The 21,880-nt window shown below is 36.4% G+C and overlaps 1 protein-coding gene across 1 annotated transcript in view; it reads left to right on the top strand.

Annotated features, from left to right (window-relative positions):
- Positions 1 to 21,880, top strand: part of LOC113091365 (zinc finger matrin-type protein 4-like) — a 48,204-nt gene that overhangs the window by 17,463 nt on the left and 8,861 nt on the right. Inside the window, exons 3-4 of the mRNA XM_026256841.1 lie at positions 5,593 to 5,682; positions 18,527 to 18,683. Of these exons, the coding sequence (XP_026112626.1) occupies positions 5,593 to 5,682; positions 18,527 to 18,683 (247 nt within the window). The remainder of the gene's footprint in view (positions 1 to 5,592; positions 5,683 to 18,526; positions 18,684 to 21,880) is intronic.

Below are 21,880 nucleotides of genomic sequence, written 5' to 3'. Positions count from 1 at the left end.
TGTAAACTTTTTAATATCCCAAAATGTGACTTGATATCATGCAATGTGACTTTATTTCTTATTTTAAACTTTTTGTCATTGTTATTCTGGTGGAAACGAGCTTTCACAAAACTAGAGTAAGTGTGATCCAAAACAAACAAGTCAGCCTGGGAAAATGTCATAGGTTAAATGCCCTCATGCTATAGGATATAGGCTGCTTTACACATGCATGTGAATCTTGTATTGTGAGCTAAACTTTTCGCTGAGCTATGAAACTCTGACATCGATTCATGAAGCTCTATTAAACACATCTACTGTTATTATCTAATCGAGAATCAGTAATGTCTTTAAATATAGCTCTAAATTTGGCTTCCTCAATTAGCTCCTGTAGCTGACTAAATCAGGATGTCCTTGTTGGCCTAAGAGTTATATAAAAGAGAAGAAATCATTTCTCTGTAAGATGCTTCCTAAGAGAGTGCTGACAAGTGAGAATAAAATTGGGATGCATGAGGCCAAATCTTTGGGTTCTCATCCCAGTTTGTCTTTAACATAAAATTAGCTTTTCAAATGAAAAAAAGGCATGAGTAATTGTATTTCTTTAAAGTTAGTCAGAATTTGGTGGGTGGCTCATATTGTACAATTACAGTATAATGAATCATTGTTTGCTGATTAGACTATTTATTTTTCTTTAAAAAAAGGCAGTTATATTATGGATGTCTAGATCATTTTACAAGGAGTTTATTTTATGTTTTTTTTTTTTTTTTTTTTTAGATGTTATGCAGTTACACTGTGCAGTGTTTTAATGTTTATTTTGTCAGGTCAAACCAGCCATAACAGTGAGGGATTCACTGTCTGCAATGTGAAGATAAAATGGCTTCATTGAGATATTGGCAAAATTCAATTAATAATTAAAATAAATAAATAAATAAATAATACAATAAATGTTGCATTTAACCTTTGATGATGTTCTTTCTTTTTTTCTTATGAGGATAAAGATTTTTTAGTTCTTCTTTTTAATTTCCATGAAATTCCTAAACAGTTGACATAACACCGTATTGAAGACACAAAGCACAATGCATTCATTGAGGAAGGCGATAGATGGGTTTTAAATCTTACTGCAGTATCAGTAGAGGAGGAGCAGCAGCAGCAAACAAATTGGAAGAAGATAGAGTTAATGGACAGAACAAAGGCTTATGATGCTCTGATGAAATATGGATGAGGGCTTGTCAGAAAAAACATGAAAACATATCATGTAAAGAGTCCTTGGGTCTAACAAAAGGCTTTCATACCCAAGACAAAGACTGATTGCTAATGAACTCACTTTTCCACACTTTGATCCCCATTTAGATTCATAATGCACCACGGTTTCAGAATATCAAGTCAAGTCTTACAGTTTGATGCTCAGGATTTTTGGTTTGTATTTTATTTATAGTAATGGCATTTAGTCTGCTCATTCAAGGTAATTTTTTTCAGTAGTACTTAAAGTTCATACATATTCTTCAGGTTATTTTTCTTTTACAGTATTTCACAATTGCTAAAACACATTTCTTGAAACCTTCACCCATATTCTCAAAACTTTAAACACAAAACCCAGTCTTTAAACTACATTCACAAAACCCCTGACTCTTCTGGCCAAATCAAACAATTGCCTCAAAACCATTTGATCTGTGCTCAAAATCAAACAATGCTTTCAAAACATAAACACAGCCAGTCAATATATAAAACACTCATGAGCATTCTTTAGACACTACATCAAAAAATTGACAACACAGCATTCAGGGCATGTAGTTACAGATTTTTTTTTTAAATTGCATATAGAGAATAATTTTGCCATAAATAAAAGTAAATAATTCACAGCTCAATACAGCAAATATATTGCATACTGTAAGCACTGCAAGTAATACAGTATAGAATTTCTGTATTTTCAGCATAAAAATAAAGTAAGCTCAAAGAACAAAGACAACTCAAAATGTATTGCAAAGTGTATTACACAAAACATTGTGCAGTTGCAAAATCAAAGTCAATGAGAGACTCATTCTGCCTCAGCATCCCTATGGTGGAGAGCCACGGGAATTGGCTGACACTGTTGATAGCTTCAAAGTTTGCATTGTCTTCTACAAGTCTTTGCTATTTCACGGAGTCGGATGAGATTGTTTTGATGGACCATATGAACAATGAGAGCCTCTTGCTGTTGGGAGAACGAAGGAGTCCTTCCACCCTCATTTGGTAGTTTTGCAATTCTACAAAAGGGAAAATGGGCTTACTTATATATACATACAGAAACAATAGTAATGGACATCACATTCATATGTAAATTGTATTCTAATTTTTTTTTTTTTTTCCACTCCCCTTTCTATTGTCAAATTTATGTGATATATCAAATGTTAAAATAGAAAACAATAAATGTACCTGTTCTCTTCTCTGAATGTCCTGATTATGGTGGCCACAGTTGGTCTGTACTCTTCCTCCTCGTCCACCACCTCTTACACAAACTCTTCCTCCTCTTCCTCTTCTTTCTCCTCTTCCTCTCACATTGTTTCCATCCATTGTGGTATCAACACTCACCGTACCTGGGTCACCTATACTGGCTTACATTCTAGACAACTGATTTGATCACATCATTAGAAACAAGTGTGAACAATTTTGAGTTGTTGTGTGTAAACGATGACAGTTGTGTTGTAGTTGTGTTTAACTTTTGCCACATGTATTTACCATTTTGCAACACAGTGCAAAATGTGTTTTAGTGAGTAAGAATGTGTTTAGAGTTTTGCAAAAAGAGTGGGTGAGATTTGCAAACAGTGTCTTAACTACCTGAACTTGTTTAAGGTTTTGCCTACAAAGTGACCGATTCGACAAATGGGTTTAGGCCACTGAACATTGGGTTCAGAGAATGGGGTTTAGTGTTTTAGCAGTTGTGAAATACTGTAATGATAACACAATTAATGTTATTAATGCTTTGCTGAACGGTGCTTATGTTAAAATATGTCTGAAGGTTTGTTTGAAACGTTTCAGAAGCTCTAATAATAACCTGTCCTAGCTTTTTCTGTGTTGTAATCTACAGCCATGCTGTGATATTTTCTACAAAACCTATTTCGGCGTATTGAATGTGATAGGGTTATATGAGGTTTTGGCGTGAATCTAAAATCCCACTCAGTTTACTGTCATTCTGTGATAGCCTTCCTGCTCCCAAAACTGGGTCAGAACATGTTTTAGTGACTAAGCAACCAGAGGCCAAATAGTGAGGATGCATATAGTGCCTTGGAATAGAATATGTAGTGGATCTGTGGCATGTGTATAACCCAGTTAACTTGATGCAGATGACTAATTAAAATTTGTAGCTGAAAAAAAAAAAAAATTCAGCACCATCTGTTAGATTTTTTGTTTTGTTGCAATTTTGCACTTGTTTATTATCTTGCTGCATCATTAGAAGAAAAATGTATCTGCACTTGTATTTGAATGGCGTATTTGATTTTTTTTTCTCATAAACTAGAACAATATATGAGCAGCACACAGTATGAGCAGGATTTAATATATTGAATAAATTAGGCTTTTCCTTATAAACCATTTTTCCTTTTAATTATGTTGTCAGATTGGAAAGCTATAGAACAAAATGTAACTTTAAAATTTAAAATTTGTCTTAGCATGGAAGTGATCATCACGTAATGTAACCATGGTTCCCTGAAGGCTGCATCGGAAAAGGCTATGGGAATGCATATGAAAAGTTTCCACTTCAAGGCATACAGTCTCCTCATTGAGGGAGCTCTGGATTGGAACCTCGGTTGAGAGACCGGAAGCTACGAGATGTGCCCCCTAAGGGGCCACACTCATAACTTCCACAGCTCCGGGCGTGTGAGAGCAGATCCCTCCTGATGGGAATCTCCCATGGAGCGCTGCTGAGGAGAGGAATCAGGTCTGTTTTAAGTGAATGAACCTGCATGCAGAAGTCCTTCACTTAGTATTGACAGGTTTGTCTACTCTTTAACTCACTTTTGATAAGAAAGTAATGTAAACCCTGAAGGAGACATGTCTCAGCAAACAGACCTTTACCAGTGGAGTTTGGTTCCTTTTACAGTAATGAGTCTTGAAAGCTTTCTCTATTGCCAGTTGTTTTTCCCCTGTGCTTACCCATGAGTAGAGCTTGATGTTCTCCTCTGGCCAAATGACAGTGGGGTTTGGAACATTATGTGCTCATGTGCTTTTTGTGCTTAAAGCTATATTGTGGCCCTCTAAATCTATCACTGTGACGGTTCAGCCCCAATCTGAGTTTACTTCACCCTTTGAGACTAGTTTTGTCTACCTCCATGTAATCACCATACCCTAGACACCCCAAGAACTGGAGTCAAGAGTACTTAAAAGTACACTTCGGGATCAGATAAGTCCACAAGGGTCATTTCTTCAAAGACATGACCACTGGAGTGTGGCTGTGGAGTGTCTGTTTATTTATAATTAAACAAATTAATTGTGATCACATCTGATGATTTCTTTGGGGTTAATACAGTTAATCTCCAACATGATAAACACACATGCATTTATAATATGTATTTGTGCAATTTTTATTTATTAAAGTGCTTGGCCTGAAAAAAAAAAATATATATATCATATATATATATATATATATATAAAATACTACAGTTAGAAAAAATGGAGGTTGGTTAGATTTAAATGAATAATTTTGAAGAGAAAATCAGTCAATAGCACCTGACTATTACACACTGACAGACAGGAATGGATACAGACAAATATGCATATTTATTGCATGCTGGTGTTGTAGGAAACTGATAAATTATGGATAGAATTGTTGCTGAAGAGGTTGAAGAGAAATGTGTTTCTATTTGCACACTCTCCAGGTGCTGAAGCAGTGGCATTCTCCGTAAATCTTGAGATCCATCTGTCCCTTTCGATCTCTTTCTGTCTCATTTCATATTTACTCTCTTGAGAGGAGAAATAGGAGGACCAGGCTAATAAGATTCTCTCAGGCAATCTTCAAACACAAGGTGACAGATCATATTTTTGAACCACATTCATCTGTAGTCAGTCAGGTCAGTTTCATCCTGCATGTGTCATTTTTTTGGTAAGAAAAGCAGACAGAAAATCTTTCACTCTTCACGAGGAAATTAGTGGCTTTCAATGCAGATTATTCCAGTGCCACTCTCTATCCTTAATTTCCACACTTTGCCTCTTTCCTTTGTGTTGAGGTTGAAGTTCAATTGCCCTCTTGTCAAACATCATGTTCAAGTAAACTGAGCGATGAATTGATTTGGCCCTCTGCCTGATAAAAGTGTCACCAAGTAATGGATGGGTCTTGATTTCTGGCTCCAGAGTAATTATTTATTGGCCTGTCCATAAGATGGGCACTGTCATTCGCTTCTCACTCAGTCCCTGCTCCAGTGCTCATCTTTCTCTGGTAATTATTTGAATGCTTTTTCTTCACAATTAATAGATTTTCTAGTCTGTCCCAGGACTGTATAAGGGTACGGATCTTTCACTTTGATTTATTACAGCCATCTTATTCTCTTTTATTCTCTTAATACTTTGATCTCAGAATAATCTGATTAAGAATAATAAACACATGTTTAAATAATAATTAATTTCCTCCCCTTTCATCTTTTTCAGAGCCGGAAACATGCAAACAAAGTTCGTCTGTATTATATGTTGCATCCAGTAGATGGGGGATGTCCGGCTAAGAAGCTCAGAACAGATGACGTGAGTATATCTCATCCTATTCTTTTAATTTTTTTTAACAAATGACACCTCTATACTGAGTTCATAAATGACTTGCTCTGTAACATTCTTTGAAAAGATCAGCGTGGTGAGTGTTTTTTCTTTTAATGAGGTTTCTAGCCATTGCCCTCCAAAGCCAGTCTTTTTCATAATAATATGCTTCATGAACCCCGACCATTAAAAAGTACTTAATTTTATGCTTCCTTTTATGCAAACAATTAATTTAATAGACTGAATTTGTGAAGGTATGATGCAAATTTCTTTTGAAATCAAAGTAAATAAGAAGCCTGCATCCATGGCCAGTTTAGCTGTGTGCACTATAGTTTCTTTATTTGGCAGAGACTTCTTTATTTTGATCAAGGAGGTGTTCATGTAAGATGTTTTCTTGGATTTACAAATAGCTAGCTGGAATACAATGGAATAAAAATGTGTCATTCATAGCAGAAGATGCTAAAAAAAAAAAAAAAAAAAAAAACAGCAAGATATCTAAAAATATATCTAAAGTAACTTTTATGAGTTTATTATTCTAGTTTATGAGTGAAATCATAACTAGTTCCCCTAAAATCAAGAGGCAAACCTGCTTTACAGTATGTTTGTTAACATGGTGAATACTGTGCCCTATTTAAGGATGTTTCTATAGGGGAATCAAGGGTTTTAGTACTTCAGTCCAGCATCATTCCATCACAAGGAGATAGCAGCTTGATGTGTGTAAAATGTTTTGATCCATCTGATTTTGTACTGCATTGTCACTTTGGGCCCTATCTTGCACCCAGCGCAATTGACTTTGTACACCGACGCATGTGTCATTCCTATTTTGCACCCGCGCAAAGCGCGCTTTTCCCTCCACAGAAGCACGTCGCTAAACTAGTGAATGAACTTGCGCTCCCTGGGCGGTTCAGCGCAAAAAAGGAGGCGTGTTCCGGCGCAAACAATCCCTGGTGCTATTTTGCTGTTCCATTAAACAATTGCGCCACTGACCAGAAAAAACCTAGTGTAAAGTCAGTGGCGCGTTGCGCGTTGTTCATTATGCTATTTTAAGGGCGCATGCTTGACCATAATGTATAGCGTGCACAACGCGCATACACTTTGCTCATGTAATCTACACAGATGCAACAGTTATTTTTGCAAATCATAAATTGTTACACTAAAAAAATATTAACACATGAGATGACGGAAATCATTGTGGTGTGACACGAAGATGTGAAAAAAATAGGCATAAATCTAGCTTACAAATTATTCAGGCTAATTATTCTCCCATCCCCATACAACACAACTTCTCTGTCTTTCACTGCTCTTACAAGAACATCAGTCTCCTCGGCTGTGAACCGCTCCTGGCGTGCGCCTGGTAAATACGCCATAATAATAGCAATCCATAATGGAACTTGCGCACCTGCTTTTAAAGGGAATGTTGGATGACGCTCTGATTGGTTTATTTCACGTTACGCCCAAACCACACCTATGAATAATGAAGCTACTTCAGACCAACCCATTTTAGATTTGCGCCGGGCGCAAGAGCCATTTATCCCGCCGGGAAAATAGCAACAGCGCCGAGACCCGCCCACAAAGTTACTTGCGCTTCGCGCTTTGACACTTGCGTTTCAGATCATTAAAATAGGGCCCTTTGAGTTAATAGGTGATCTTGTGTGCATTCAAGCTTGGGTCTGAGAATGGAGCAGGTTTTACATGGAGCCCAATTAAATTCAAGAAATAAACAAGAAAGTTCAAGAAACTCAATTCTGAACTACAGCCATCTTCTGAGATGAGTCTTGCTGAGATGATAGTCATTCTGCTCTGCTTCTCTCAGTATAGGATAAAACAGGCTTCCACTTTATGGCCGTATTTAATGGGCTATTCACACAACAAGATGGGTTCAAAAAAAAAGGTTGTGTGTTGCTGGGATCTGCCTTTTTGCACTCTCTGCTAGGCAGAGAAAGTCTATGATGCCTGTGGTTTTTGCAGATGTTACATGTTCTTTAGACAGCTTCCAAACAGACCAACAAAGCTCTTACCACAGGAGACCAAATGCACATCTAAATGTTTATGTGAGAGTCAGAGGATGCAAAATCATAGCCGTCGGCTATTGGATACAGTTATAATTAAATGATATTGAGTGCTGTGTATGTTTTATTGATTCTGTATGATCACAGTAATTGTCATCGTTAGACAAGCTGTTGAAGTGAGGATACTGGCAGAGAATTGCAGTAAATGAAGGTGATTAGTACACTTATTGTGTAGGGAACTGCCACCTTCAGTGGCCAGATTTCAAAAGACTATGAGCTGCTTCTGAGTTCTTCAACTGAACTTTAACACTTAGCTTGTATCAGATCAATATTGGCAAAGAACAGACATTCAAATAGTCATCGATCGCTGTGTGTCCATGTGTCCTCTGTCAATAGGCTCTGCAGACAAACTAGACTTTGAGCAAGTTGGACAGCAAATTTTGATGAGCCATTGACCCACTGAAAGTGATGTTAATGAGGTAGAAATATGGACATGGCTTTTTTTTTTTTTTTCAGAAAAGAGAGAGACAGTATTAAACTACATTTACATTTAAGAGACAAGTTAGGGCGCCTTCAGGCCTGTAGATTTTTTGCTTTAAAACAAATTAAACTCCTATTTTGTAACAATGTTACTATATATATATATATATATATATATATATATATATATATATATATATATATATATATATATATATATATATATATATCTATATATATGTATGTATATGTATGAATGTATATACTGTGCGTCTGGAAAGTTAAGTTGTTAAGTTACATTCTTATTCCAAAATGGATTAAATTCATTATTTTCCTCAAAATAATAGAAACAATACCCCATGATGACAACGTAAAATAAGTTTGTTTGAAATATTTGCAAATTTATAAAAAAATAAATATTCAAAAACAAACCATGTTCATAAATATTCACAGCCTTTGCCATGCCACTCAAAATTGAGCTCAGGTGCATCATGTTTCCACTTTTTATTTTATTTTATTTTTTAATTCTTTTTTTTTTTCTGGAGAGAGATAACTGTTCATTTAAGTCTTTAGTTTAAATTAATCAAATTTGAATGTTTAGGGTAAGTTTTCCCATTTAAATATTGAGTTAATCCTCTTACACTCTCTTATCACTTATCAGTTAATGTACTTCTGAAAATCAATATAAAATTAGTGCAAGATGTGGAATTTTGTGATTACCCTTTCTCTGTCATTAACCTATAAACGTGATAGAGAAAAACTAAGTCAGGAAGCATTCAGTCAAAATCAGCACTTTTCACAGCGGGACCGAGGGAGTAGAGTGGAACTGAAAGCAATTATTTTTTCCACTACATAGCTCTTTCTGATATGTATAGATCAATGAACTCTACATGGCTACTGTTGTGTGAATGATGTTGTAATGTTTTTTGCTTCTCGGCAAGAAAAAAAAAAACTGAAAGTTTTGTGTCAGCAATTTTACTTCATCAGAAAAAGCTTAGACATACTGTACTTTTTTATTTTCTTGATTTCTTCAATTACAATGTGCACGCACACACATATGTGAAAGCTACACTTTCAACAGTTTAAATGTTAAGGGAAGTATTAAAATTTTTTCCTCTATATTTCCCCAGAGCATAGGGTTGTGTAAGAGTACACTGGCTATTGACCAGTGGAGAAGTAAAATTCACCTGCATTAAGAGTCAGCAAGCAGCCAAGTTCTAACAAGCTGTCCTCTGCTCTCTCAACACCTAATAAAGTAGCATCAGATCGTACACGAGATCACTGGCCACATCCATCTGCTTAACACAAATCAGCTGTCTGCGGCAGCTACTAATAGCTACATGGTCCCCTAAGGACACTTTAAAAATCGCTCCCTAAGTCTCCTGCACTGTAACTCAATGCAAGGGCTGTGGCGGAGGACACTATTAGCAGTCTGGAACAACTTCTGCACTGATCGAATAGCCCATCGGATACTTCTATTTAATTAGCGGTGATTAAATCAACCCCTGCTGGGTCTCATGTTTCCAGAGGAGAGCAGGGCAGATGGAGAGCGTGTGGAAGACCAGAACGAAAGAAGAGAGAAGAAAGTGAGCTGGAACTCGAGCCTGGATCCTCAACTTTTGTTCTAGTCTTTGTTTCACTCAGTTAATGACAGATCAGTGACAGTGTGTGGAATGTCCCGACAGCCTGAGAGTGATACAGCAGTCTTCTCTTTACATTTACAGTTCAGTTTACATTTCTTTCTTAGGATGAACTAATGGGATGTATGCACAGATAAAGCTTTGCTGAAACCTTCTCTTCTGCTGCCTTCATACATTTACACTTAAAGTCAATGATATGCAGTCAGTAGTTGTGTTTTGTTTTACCTAATATCTATTTAGCCTCTTTTTTTTTTTTAGTCAACAAAAATTATTTCAATAGTAGTTAACAATCTCAACACTGTTGCTGATTTAACTCATTATCACTAGTTTTGGGAAAGATTTTTGTTGACAATCGAGGAATTTTCTGCAGACCACAGGCCATTTTATATGGAAAAACACTGCTCTATCTGCTTGTTAATTCATGATGTACCAAATACTGTTTCTAGGTCCAAGCTTGTTTCAAATAAAAATATGTACATTTTTTTTTTTTATGTTTATGAGTACTTTAATTTATAGCACAACTTTAAGACACTTTAAGGTGTCTGGGCTCAAATAGTTTTTTTTTTCTATTATTTTAAGCATTTTGAAAATATAAATCATTGATGATTTTTCCATATTACAGTAAGTGAGTGTATATTAGCATTTTTTTTTTTTTTTTTTTGGTTTTCTTCTGTCATGGTATTTAGACTTTAGCCTTGTCAGAATCAGTACTGAGATCTTAAGCTGTGACACTGATGTGGATGATGCAGATTTGAAACCATCTTCCAAAAGATTATAGCTTTAATATAGATATTGTATATCTTTAAATGCTAAGATTTATATGGGGATGGTTTTGAAGTATCCGTGGGAACCTGACTGATGCAATGTGAACTGACAGCACTGAGCTTGCCATGCTTTACATAGCATCTTGTTCTCATGGAGACACAGACCAGACTGAGTCATGAGTTCTCTGACCTTTTTCTTCCTTTTTCATTGTGCTGTCACAAAGTAGACAATTCTTGCTGGAGGAAATAAGTAGTAAACAAAAATATAAGTGAATAATCCCTTAATGTGCTCCAGTTAAAAGCACAGTATGCTTGTAAAATGCTTGTAAAATGTGGATTTGAGCATTCTGAATCCATGGAGCAATAGCCATACAAACATATATACTGTGTAAACAGAATTAAACCTCAAAAGGTTTTCCACTAAAGCAATCTCTGCAAAGCCCCTAGAGCGCTTTCACCAGCTACTCCTGCCTGCAAGCCTCAGATGCATTGCTGATCCTCAGATGCTTTTCTGAGGTCTTTCATTGTTCACAAAAATGTACTCTGCTTTATATATATATCTGTGTGTGTGTGTGGGGGGGGGGGGTGGGGGGGGGGGGGGGGGGGGGGGGAGGTGTGGATGTGTGAGAGAGAGCTATCCATAAAGCAGAGTACAATTATGTGAATATATATACACATATACAGTTGCTGGTCATATAGAATATCCTCAAAAAGTTTATTTATTTCACTAATTCCATTCAAAAACAGAAACTTGTTTATTCTATTCATTTATTACACAAGGCTGATACTATATTTCAAATGTTTATTTCTTTTAATTTTGATGATTATAACTGACAACTAAGGAAAATCCCAAATTCTGTATCTCAGAAAATTAGAATATTGCTTAAGATTTTTAGAAATCTTGGCCAACTGAAATGTATGAACATGAAAAGTATGAGCATGTACAGCACTCAATACATAGTTGGGGCTTCTTTTGAGTGAATTACTGCAGCAATGCGGCGTGGCATGGAGTCGATCAGTCTGTGGCACTGCTCAGGTGTTTTGAGAGCCCAGGTTGATCTGATAGTGGCCTTCAGCTCTTCTGCATTCTTGGGTCTGGCATCTTCCTCTTCACAATTCCCCATAGATACACTCCTATTCAAACAGAGCACACTGATGAGGGCAGTCAAAACAGGTCAGAAAATAGCCTGTTCTAAATTGTTCTTCTAGGTAAAAATCTTGATAACGTTATAAGTGGACATCAGAGAACAGTAAAAAATGATTAAAAAGGCAGATCATGACCCCTTTAAAATAGAGATGTGTATTTTGTCATGAATATAATTTTATATTGTCACCAATACACCATTGTTCCCAAGCCAAATTATTTGTGTCATTTTTATGTTTATATATATATATAGTATTTATTAATGTGTATTTGTTACATTTAATAATATTATATACAGTTGATTATATTATTTCCATCTATTTATTATTATTATTTACATATAACATTTGTTACATACAGGTGTTATATTTTATTTTTGTCATCAGTTTATTGGCAGTTTGATATTCTTACAATCTTATAGGGGTGGGGGAAAATTTGATTCTTAGATGCATCACAATGCGGATGTGGACGATTCTGAATCAATTCACAAATGTCAAGAATATTGACAGGAAAGGCAGGACAGTCTATGGCGTGCATGTAAGAGACTGCATTAAAAGCTAAGCTAAGCACTTTGGCTTAGAAGCCCTGTGGGACTGTTGCACATGAGGGAGCCGCTATCAAAACTCTGTAAAGGGAACATATCTTACAAGATCAGATATTTGTCAATGAGCTCAGGAAATCTCTTGAGCAGCAAATCTTGAAAAATGATCTTGTCAGACATCTCTCCTTATTTTTTACCTGTGATCAGTGAAAACTTCCTCCTGTTGAATGCAGGGTTGTCAAGTCCGCTTCAAGTGCTCCTATGAAGTTGAAGGAAAAAAGGACCTGGACAAGAGCCACACTATATGCAAGGCGTGTCCATTATTTTTTGTTACATTCTTAAGTCTGTATTAATTTACTGCAAGTTTGCTGCTACAGGCACACATTTCTTTTCCTGTTGGTTCTTTGCAACAGTGGGACATTTGTTGGCAAATGTTAACTTCCAGATGACTCGCCAAATCCCTTTCATTTGATTTATTAATAAAAGATTCCAAAAGTAAATTCATTATTGGCCATTACAATTTATTATATTATATATAATAGTCACATGGTGAGAAAAAAGAAATTCTGTATAGAAAAAAAGATGCATCGATAATCATGTTATCGCATCGAAGCCATCTGAATCGTAATCGAACTGAATAGATACAGACGGTTGGTCTGGGAACGCCCACGGGAACGCCCCGTCACGTGATGTGAATTTAGCCCGTGGGGGGAAAACATAGCCTTGGCGCCAATTGAAATAAACGGGACAATCACGCCGAAGAGTTGCTTTGTCGTTTTCTGTACCTCCAATAAACTAACAAATTATGAATTGAAGTTCTACATCCTTCCTAATAAACATACAGAGCCGGAAAGGATTACAAAATCCTACAAGCAATAAGTTTTGAGGATGATCAAGGGAAGTTGTGGAATCCCAAGACTAAGCATGTATGTGTGTGCAGTCGGCATTTCATCACAGGCAGGCTATATTAACATCGAGTTCATTATTAACGTTATCAAAACTGTGTAAGGTTGTTTCAGAAAGTGGAATGCATATATAATTAGCCTTATCATTCTACCTGAAGCAAAACTATGTAACGTTAGCCTTGTGTCGAACATAAACCCACTTAAAAAAAGCGTGTGGACACGTAACAACTTAGTTTTGTGTCAGAACTTTTACACTTTCATTCATATAAATTCACCCCGTCTGTGTTTGCGAAACGATTGAAACGCGGAATCCAGTCAAAAATGGAACTTGCTGTATAAAGCAGAACGTCACGGGATTTGGCTATTTCTGAATGAATTCATCTATATTAGGGCTGTAAAATGAATAAAATATCGATGTGGACTAGTGTATATGAATATTAAAGTTAAAAGAGACTACAATTGTTCTACGTGTCTCTGGGAATGAGCGCTCAATATGTGCATTTTGCCATTCAGATACACACGATGCTCGCAGTGTTTTCCCCCATGCCGACTCCACCCTCGCCACGCCCCCAGCTATGACTAGATGCCGACTGTATCTATCGTAAGCTGCCTAGAGACCACAAGGTTTGTAGTTTGTACATACATAAAAGAATGCACCATTTCCATTTGAGACTCGCTGATCTTGGTATTTGAACAGCAGTTACACATTCAGCATCTCTTTTTCACAGGCGTGTGCTGCTGTTCCAATCAGATGGTTATCTGCCTCCTGATTATTCCATCACAGCCGCGATGAACCCTGTCAGACTCTTAATAGTTCCGTCACTGCTTAGTTGGACAATAGGCAGTCATTTGTCTCTTTGAATTGACTTTATACAATACTGCAGAGATATGCAAAATGCAGGACTATTGCACAAATGAATCACTAAAATATGAGGCAAACCAATTTCAGTTTAGCTTTCAAACTCCTAACTCAGTTTGAGTCACATGATCTCAGTACAGTCTCTGACATAAGTTTATGGAAATGTAGTTGGTGTGTCAATAATATAAGTAAATTAACTATGTATATTCTTTTTGCATGTCACCTGCAATGCCACAGCCCTTTTCTCTGTTTTATCTCTTGCCAGCAGTAAATGAGCCTTCCCCTTTAACCAGCATATCCATCTGAGAAAAGACAACAGTGTCGTTTTTGACATGATTTTATTCTCAGCAGTTGTGAGAAATGGGGTCGACACCATGAAGTACAAAGTAAAGTTAATTTAAGAGCATGCAGTATGGTACTACACTGTAAAAAGTGAGTAACACCTTTAACAATAACATTTTTGAATTTTTACAAAAACACTTCAATTTAAGAGCTGACAGGGTTATTAGCCTAATATAAATTGACCTAATATGGTTTAATTTATATACAGGTGCATCTCATCTCATGGAAAAGTTTATTTCAGTAATTCAACCCAACAGTTCACTATCTCAACAAATTAGAATACTTCATAAGACCAATTAAAAAAATTTTTTTTGTGAAATGTTGGCCTTCTGGAAAGTATGTTCATTTACTGTACATGTACTTAATACTTGGTAGGGCCTCCTTTTTCTTTAATTACTGCCTCAATTCGGTGTGGCATGGAGGTGATCAGTTTGTGGCACTGCTGAGGTGGTATGGAAGCCCACATTTCTTTGACAGTGGCCTTCAGCTCATCTGCATTTTTTGGTCTCTTGTTTCTCATTTTCCTCTTGACAATACCCCATAGATTCTCTCTGGGGTTCATGTCTGGTGAGTTTGCTGGCCAGTCAAGCACACCGACACCATGGTCATTTAACCAACTTTTAGTGTTTTTGGCAGTGTGGGCAGGTGCCAAATCCTGCTGGAAAATGAAATCAGCATCTTCAAAAAGCTGGTCAGCAGAACGAAGCATGAAATGTTCCAAAATTTATTGGTAAACGGGTGCAGTGACTTTGGTTTTCAAAAAACTCTTGATGCCTTGACCCCAGCCCAGTTCACTCAAATTCTTGAATCGATTTTGCTTGACAATCATCACAAGGCTGCAGTTCTCTCGGTTGGTTGTGCATTTTTTTCTTCCACTCTTTTTCCTCCCACTCAACTATCTGTTAACATGCTTGGATAAAGCACTTTGTGAACAGCCAGCTTCTTTGGAATGTTTTTGGCTTACCCTCCATGTTAAGGGTGCCAATGATTGTCTTCTGGACAACTGTCAGATCAGCAGTCTTTCCCATGATTGTGTAGCCTAGTGAACCAAACTGAAAGACCATTTTATAGGCTCAGGAAAACTTTGCGGGTGTTTTGAGTTGATTAGCTGATTGGCATGTCATCATATTCTAATTTGTTGAGATAGTGAATTGGTGGGTTTTTGTTAAATGTGAGCCAAAATCATTACAATTAAAAGAACCACTTAAGACTTAAACTGCTTCAGTCTGTGTGCATTGAATTTATTTAATACACGAGTTTCACAATTTGAGTTGATCCATGAGATGAGACGAACCTGTAGCTATTGCATGTGAGAGACTTTATGCTTTGGCAACACTTTTATTGTGCCAATAAATTGCTTTGAATTGAATTTAAGCCTAATTTATTAATCAAAATCATCATCATTATAATATGATTTAAGAAAACTGATTTTGTTGACAACATGATGTTTTCTGTTAAAGTAATGTGTAACTTAAAATACTTTCTCCACTCCAACCTTAACATGTAGGGACAACAAGTATGTTTTTTCTTGTTTTCTTATTGATGCTGCACCAATACTATTATAAGAGTAAAGCTCTGTGGAAGACACTGTTTTGTGTTGACAGAAAAGTGAATTTACAGCTTTCAGATTAAAAAAAAAAAAGATTATTTTTTTGCAAATCCTTTTTGCCGAAGAGCAATAATTATTTCTTAGTGACAGGCTGTGAATTGCTACGTAGACGTATATTCAGACATGTAATTATCTTCAGTTTTGCACATGAGTTTAAAATAAAGTCACACAAATCTGAAAATATCACATTGGAGATTAAGTCACTGGTTTTCTGTTGCGTTTTTCTATTAAAGATCCTTGGCTGTCATTTTTCGGTTCAAAATGTTATCAATATTGTTCATGCATGCACATGTTTGTGGGTTTTACCTTAGATTCTGGATTTGATGCTTAAATATATGCATTTATTTTTCATTTATCTATAAGACAACATGACAAAGTTCACTTCCATAATCTGATGTATTTCCTAGTGAAAAAGGACAGTCAACATGAAAATATATAGTTCAACACTCAACAGAATGCCTATAATCCCATAATAGCTATTTGGATATTAGTTCAAATTAGTCCGCATGGCCTAAGTGATTTCAGAAGACAAAGAAAGTTGTTTCAGAGGAAGAACATTTTGATGCAGTTTATAGCATTTTGTTATAAAAAAAAGTTGATGGTTAATAAAACCAGAAATGTGCTCTAAGAAAATTCATTGACACATGGACATATTTCCACTTGTTAAAATTTACCATTTAAATAAATATCTAAATTAAAGTTAGAAACGTATTTTATCCGTTATTTTCTTTTAATTGCAGGTTCATTTGCATAATAACACAAAAGTCTAACTTTTTCACTGTCTAAAATTACCAATTTTAACAATTGAAAAACTCTCAGCCAGTGCAAATTTAATTTGCGTTTTAATTTGCACCTTTGTGCATATATTTTGCACCACAATTTGCATATCAAAACCATACTTTCATGAAGTCCAAAACAACCATACACCATAATTTAACAGATAAACTGCAGTACTTTTAACTGGGGAAGTCGTGGCCTAGAGGTTAGAGAGTTTGACTCCTAGGTTCGAATCTCGGGCCAGCAATACCACGACTTAGGTGCCCTTGAGCAAGGCATCGAACCCCCAACTGCTCCCCGGGCGCCGCAGCATAAATGGCTGCCCACTGCTCCAGGTGTGTGTTCACAGTGTGTGTGTGTGTTCACTGCTCTGTGTGTGCACTTTGGATGGGTTAAATACAGAGCACGAATTCTGAGTATGGGTCACCATACTTGGCTGAATGTCACATCACTTTCACTTTCAGTGCAAATTTGCAACATGGTGACCTCCCCCTTTTGCAGATAGCATAACAATAATAAACATCCATGTTCTTTATCAAATTTTCTTTTAATAGAGAGTCATTATTTTTTGCCCTTGATAGTGATTTTATTTTGCTGTATCACATAGTGAAAGTCACTATAGTACAAAGACCACAGCATTCTGAATGCACGGTAGGACTTGTGTAAGAGATTCTGCTTTTCAGAGCAGGTGATATTGTAATGGATATACTGAATGTACAGTGCACATACTTGAGCACAGAGCAAGGTCATTCGGAGAAGTGCTGTGTTGGTGTGTGCTTTGTGTGCAGCTCCCTCCATTAACACTGAGGGTGCTTGCCTTCCATGATCCTTAAAAAAAAGAGAAAACGGGGAATTTCTGCAGGTCACCCTCAGACCGAAAATAGCTTCAATACATGTTCCCCTATTACACATTATGCAAAACCAGTATATTAAACAAAGCAAGCAATACAGGCCAATACAAAATGCAGTAACTACACCCACACTGGAACTGAGAAAAATAACTTTAAAGTTTGGAAAAAAACAATATGGCAAATGTAGTAGTGTGTTTACTACATACCATCTCCATACCCATAGAACATACTTGTACAGGAGTTCTGACCTTATTGCTTTCTCACTCTCTTTTAACACACTTCAAGCACAGTGTTTGTAATACAATCTGTAGTCTAGGAAGATTGAGTTTCCTGCTGAGACAGAGAGAGAGTTTATGCATTGACATGCTTGTGTAAGAATGCCTCAAAGTGCAACCTAAGCCTTTAACTCCACATGTGTAATACCAGTTTGCCCTTCCTATGGTCCAAGGCTCCATGTGGCAATGGAACAAAATTGCCGGAAAATTCATGCAAATAAGCTCCTTGTTTATTCATAGAGCTGGAAACTGAGCTGTAGGGCAACCTTTGTTTTTGATTACTATCAATGTAAAGTATCTCCCTGTAATTACAGTTAACAGTTACAGCCTCTGTTAAGGAACATCTAACAAGGCAAAAGACTAGCAAATTTCACAGTGGAATCTTAACAAAATGACAGTTCTTTTTTTGGGAAAGAAACCCTGAAAGTGAATTCTATTGGACCTCTAGCCCAAGCAAATACTGATTAATGTATCACTGGGAAAATAAACTCCATAGATTCTACAACTTGACCTCCGGGGTTAGGAGGAGAAAATCTGCTGTGAGAAATGTTGTGCTAAGCTCTTGATTTCCTCTTTTAACCCCATGCCCTTGCTCTGTCTTACATTCTGACCAAGAACAATGTGTCTGATGTGTTGCAGGGGAGTGAGGAGGGAGATGTGGATAAAAACAAGTGCTGTACACTGTGTAACATGTCCTTTACTTCAGCGGTGGTAGCACAGTCTCATTACCAAGGCAAGATCCATGCTAAAAGACTCAAACTTCTGCTGGGGGAACAGCCTGCCATATCAGCCAAAGGTACGTGTTGGACATACAAAAACACACATGCACACACATAGCACTAAAAAACTCTAGCAGGGTGTTGATATGTGAGTAGATATGTCAGAGATGACTGCATGTGGCTGGAGGATCAGGGCAGGCGTTTGAAAGAGCCAGATACTCACAGTCTTGCACTGCACATCAGTCTACTTGCCTAGGGGTAAATGACCTAAAAATAAGGTAGAAGAATGCGTACGTGTCTGTCTGTGACTTTGTAAAAGGAGCTGTACAGAAGCAGACAAATGAAAGCAGTGGATTTGAGAATACTGTTGCCACGCTGTTTGCATATTTGTATTTATGTCTGTGTTCATTCTTGCATTAGGTTTTTGTCTATCATGGCCTAATGGTTAGAGATTCAGACTCATAATCCTAAGGTTGCGAGTTTGAGTCTCGGGCCGGCAGGAATTGTAGGTGGAGGAAGTGAATGTACAGTGCTCTCTCGACCTTCAATACCATGTCTGATGTGCCTTTGAGCAAGGCACCGAACCCCCAACTGCTCCCCAGGCGCTGCAGCATAAATGGCTGGCCACTGCTCCGGGTGTGTGCTCACAGTGTGTGTGTGTGTTCACTGCTCTGTGTGTGTGCACTTCGGATGGGTTAAATGCAGAGCACAAATTCTGAGTATGGGTCACCATACTTGGCTGTATGTCATGTCACTTTCACATTCATGCAGTACTTTGTTGTCCATTTTGGGTTTCTGACCCATTTACAGCACAATAGCGACCTGCAAAAAAATGAGCAGGAAACACTCGGGGATGTGTGGGCTCTCAGAAATCCTCTGCATGTGGGAGGATGCATAAAGGATATACAGTGTTTACAGTAGAGTGTGTCATTTCGATTTCAGCCAATGGAGAGAGAGACTACACTGGCTCGCAGTTCTGTTCAGCATCCATTAGTCACCAGCTTTCCTACAGGCTGTGTCTCCAAATGGCCAATATGTTTATTAATTACACTCTTCACTGGACAGCTGTGCCACATATGGCATAGTTAGGAGGCCCACCACATCACATCCAGTGTTTAGGATCAATTACACAATTCTAACGCTTGAGATGGAGCCACTGTCTGTCCACTATCTATGTCAAACTGATGTAATCCGATGCACGTACAAGGCATACTAGTGGATGAAAACCACTGTTTATTTTGTGGGATTTATTATTTAAATTGATTGTATTATTGTAATAAATATATTAAAACCAGCATATTTATTATAATAAAAATAATAAAATAAAAACACATCTAAATAAAGTAATAGTAATTTATTATTATTTTAACATATCTAAATGAAATAAATAGTATATTTATTATTATTGTTATTTTTATAAATGTATTTACTTAAAAAATTATATATATATATATATATATATATATATATATTTTTTTTTTTAAGTAAATACATTTATAAAAATAACAATAATAATAAATATACTATTAATAAATATACTAATAAATATACTATAAATATACTAATAATAAATATACTAATAAAAAAATACAAATAATAAAAAATTACTTAATATTTTTTATTATTTGTATTTTTTTATTACTATTAAAATAAACTTTTTATCACCCTGAATAGGCTTTTGATAACGACCATCTGACTGAACTTTTATCCATTACTTATCAACCACATGTTGCATATTATTTTATGGTCTTGTGTTGCCATGATCATTTAAAATTCATAGGTTCATTTTTTTTCACTGTCTGGTTTTAAATGCAAGGCTATGTAGCATATCTGGCTTAAAATGTATTACCACTGTAGTCTTGTTTTTTTTCTTTGCTCATTCTCTCTCTCTCTGCTTGTTCCTCCCATGTTTCCTGTCACTGACTGATGCCATCATTAGCTGTGCCATCTGCGTCTGATGGCTAGAGACAGACGAGGCTTGTGTCCCACTCGGAGTGGATTGAGGCAGACCATCAATCCCTCTGACATGTGGCATACTGAGACAGACTAACCAAGGCCCAGCTTAACTGAGCAAAGAGGAGTTCTCTTGAAACTCAGTAAGCTTTTCAGTGCCCTGGCAATCTGGGGACAAACTGTGAACATGTTGCAGTGTCGCTTCAAAAAAAGTGCTGCAGTCTCTAAAAGTGTTTTTAGATAAGCATTTTACAGGGAAAGATGATCTATTAGGTGCTATTTGAATGAATAGTTTATTATTGAAGTTTAGGATTGGAATGTGATCTCAAAGTCTGTTCCAGGTCAATTACAAATAATGATGTCTAAGAGTTGAGATCAAGAAATCTTTGAAAAATCTAGTTCAAAACACAAATGCCAAATTCTTATAAATGTCATTTTTGTCTTCGTGTTTGTTTCATTTTATTTTATAATGAATTCTTATCACACACTTTTCTTGTGATTACTGTTTGATCTGAACCAACCTTGCCTTTTTATAAAAAAAGTGAAAGTCTATGTTGGCTTTTTATAAAAATCATATATCAGTTACATTGTGACTTTAAGACTTTTTAAGACTTTAAAGATTTTTTTATTTATTTATTTAAAAATAGATGTATATTCAAGTCATTGTCTTTCAGTTCAATGTAAGGTATTTCTGAATAGCTTAATGGATCAAGTAAAAAAAAAAGTGCATGCAAGTAATTTAATGCTTGATGATTGCTTTAAGTAGTTAGCTTGTATTGTGTGATTCGTTAGGATCTTAGTGGCTCTATCTCAGTTTGTGTGAAATAAAACCAGGCCATTCAAAGGCCACTCTTATTGATTTCTACATAACACACAAAGTGACATGGCTGAGTGAAGCCAGTGACCTGAGCCCAGCTCATCTCCTGGGAAACACTATTGTTTCAGCCGGATATCAGCCAGTAACACACAACATCCTGTCTCTTTCTCTTTTTCTTTATCCTTCTTCTCCTCCTCCACCTCTTTTGTATTCAGTAAAACAAATGAGAAACCAGTGGAAGGCCGTGTTTATTGACCTTCGTGTACATTTGTTTATTTATACATGACATTTAAGGGTACTACATCAATCTTATTAAATTACTCAGCAGGGTGTTTTGCAGTCAGGTCTGGTTGAACGTGATTCCTGTTACTACAATAAATGTCTTTACCCTTTGGTAAATATGGGGAAATAATTGTTTGTTTGTGTGTGTTTCTAGACAAGATACAGCAGTATTGTGTAAACTGGGCAAGCTACCTAATTATAATTTAAATATAATTATATACT

Source organism: Carassius auratus, unplaced genomic scaffold (genome assembly GCF_003368295.1).
Source record: "Carassius auratus strain Wakin unplaced genomic scaffold, ASM336829v1 scaf_tig00214183_4049273_7079891, whole genome shotgun sequence".
NCBI classification, from domain to species: domain Eukaryota; kingdom Metazoa; phylum Chordata; class Actinopteri; order Cypriniformes; family Cyprinidae; genus Carassius; species Carassius auratus.
This window is presented reverse-complemented; position numbering and strand designations above follow the sequence as displayed.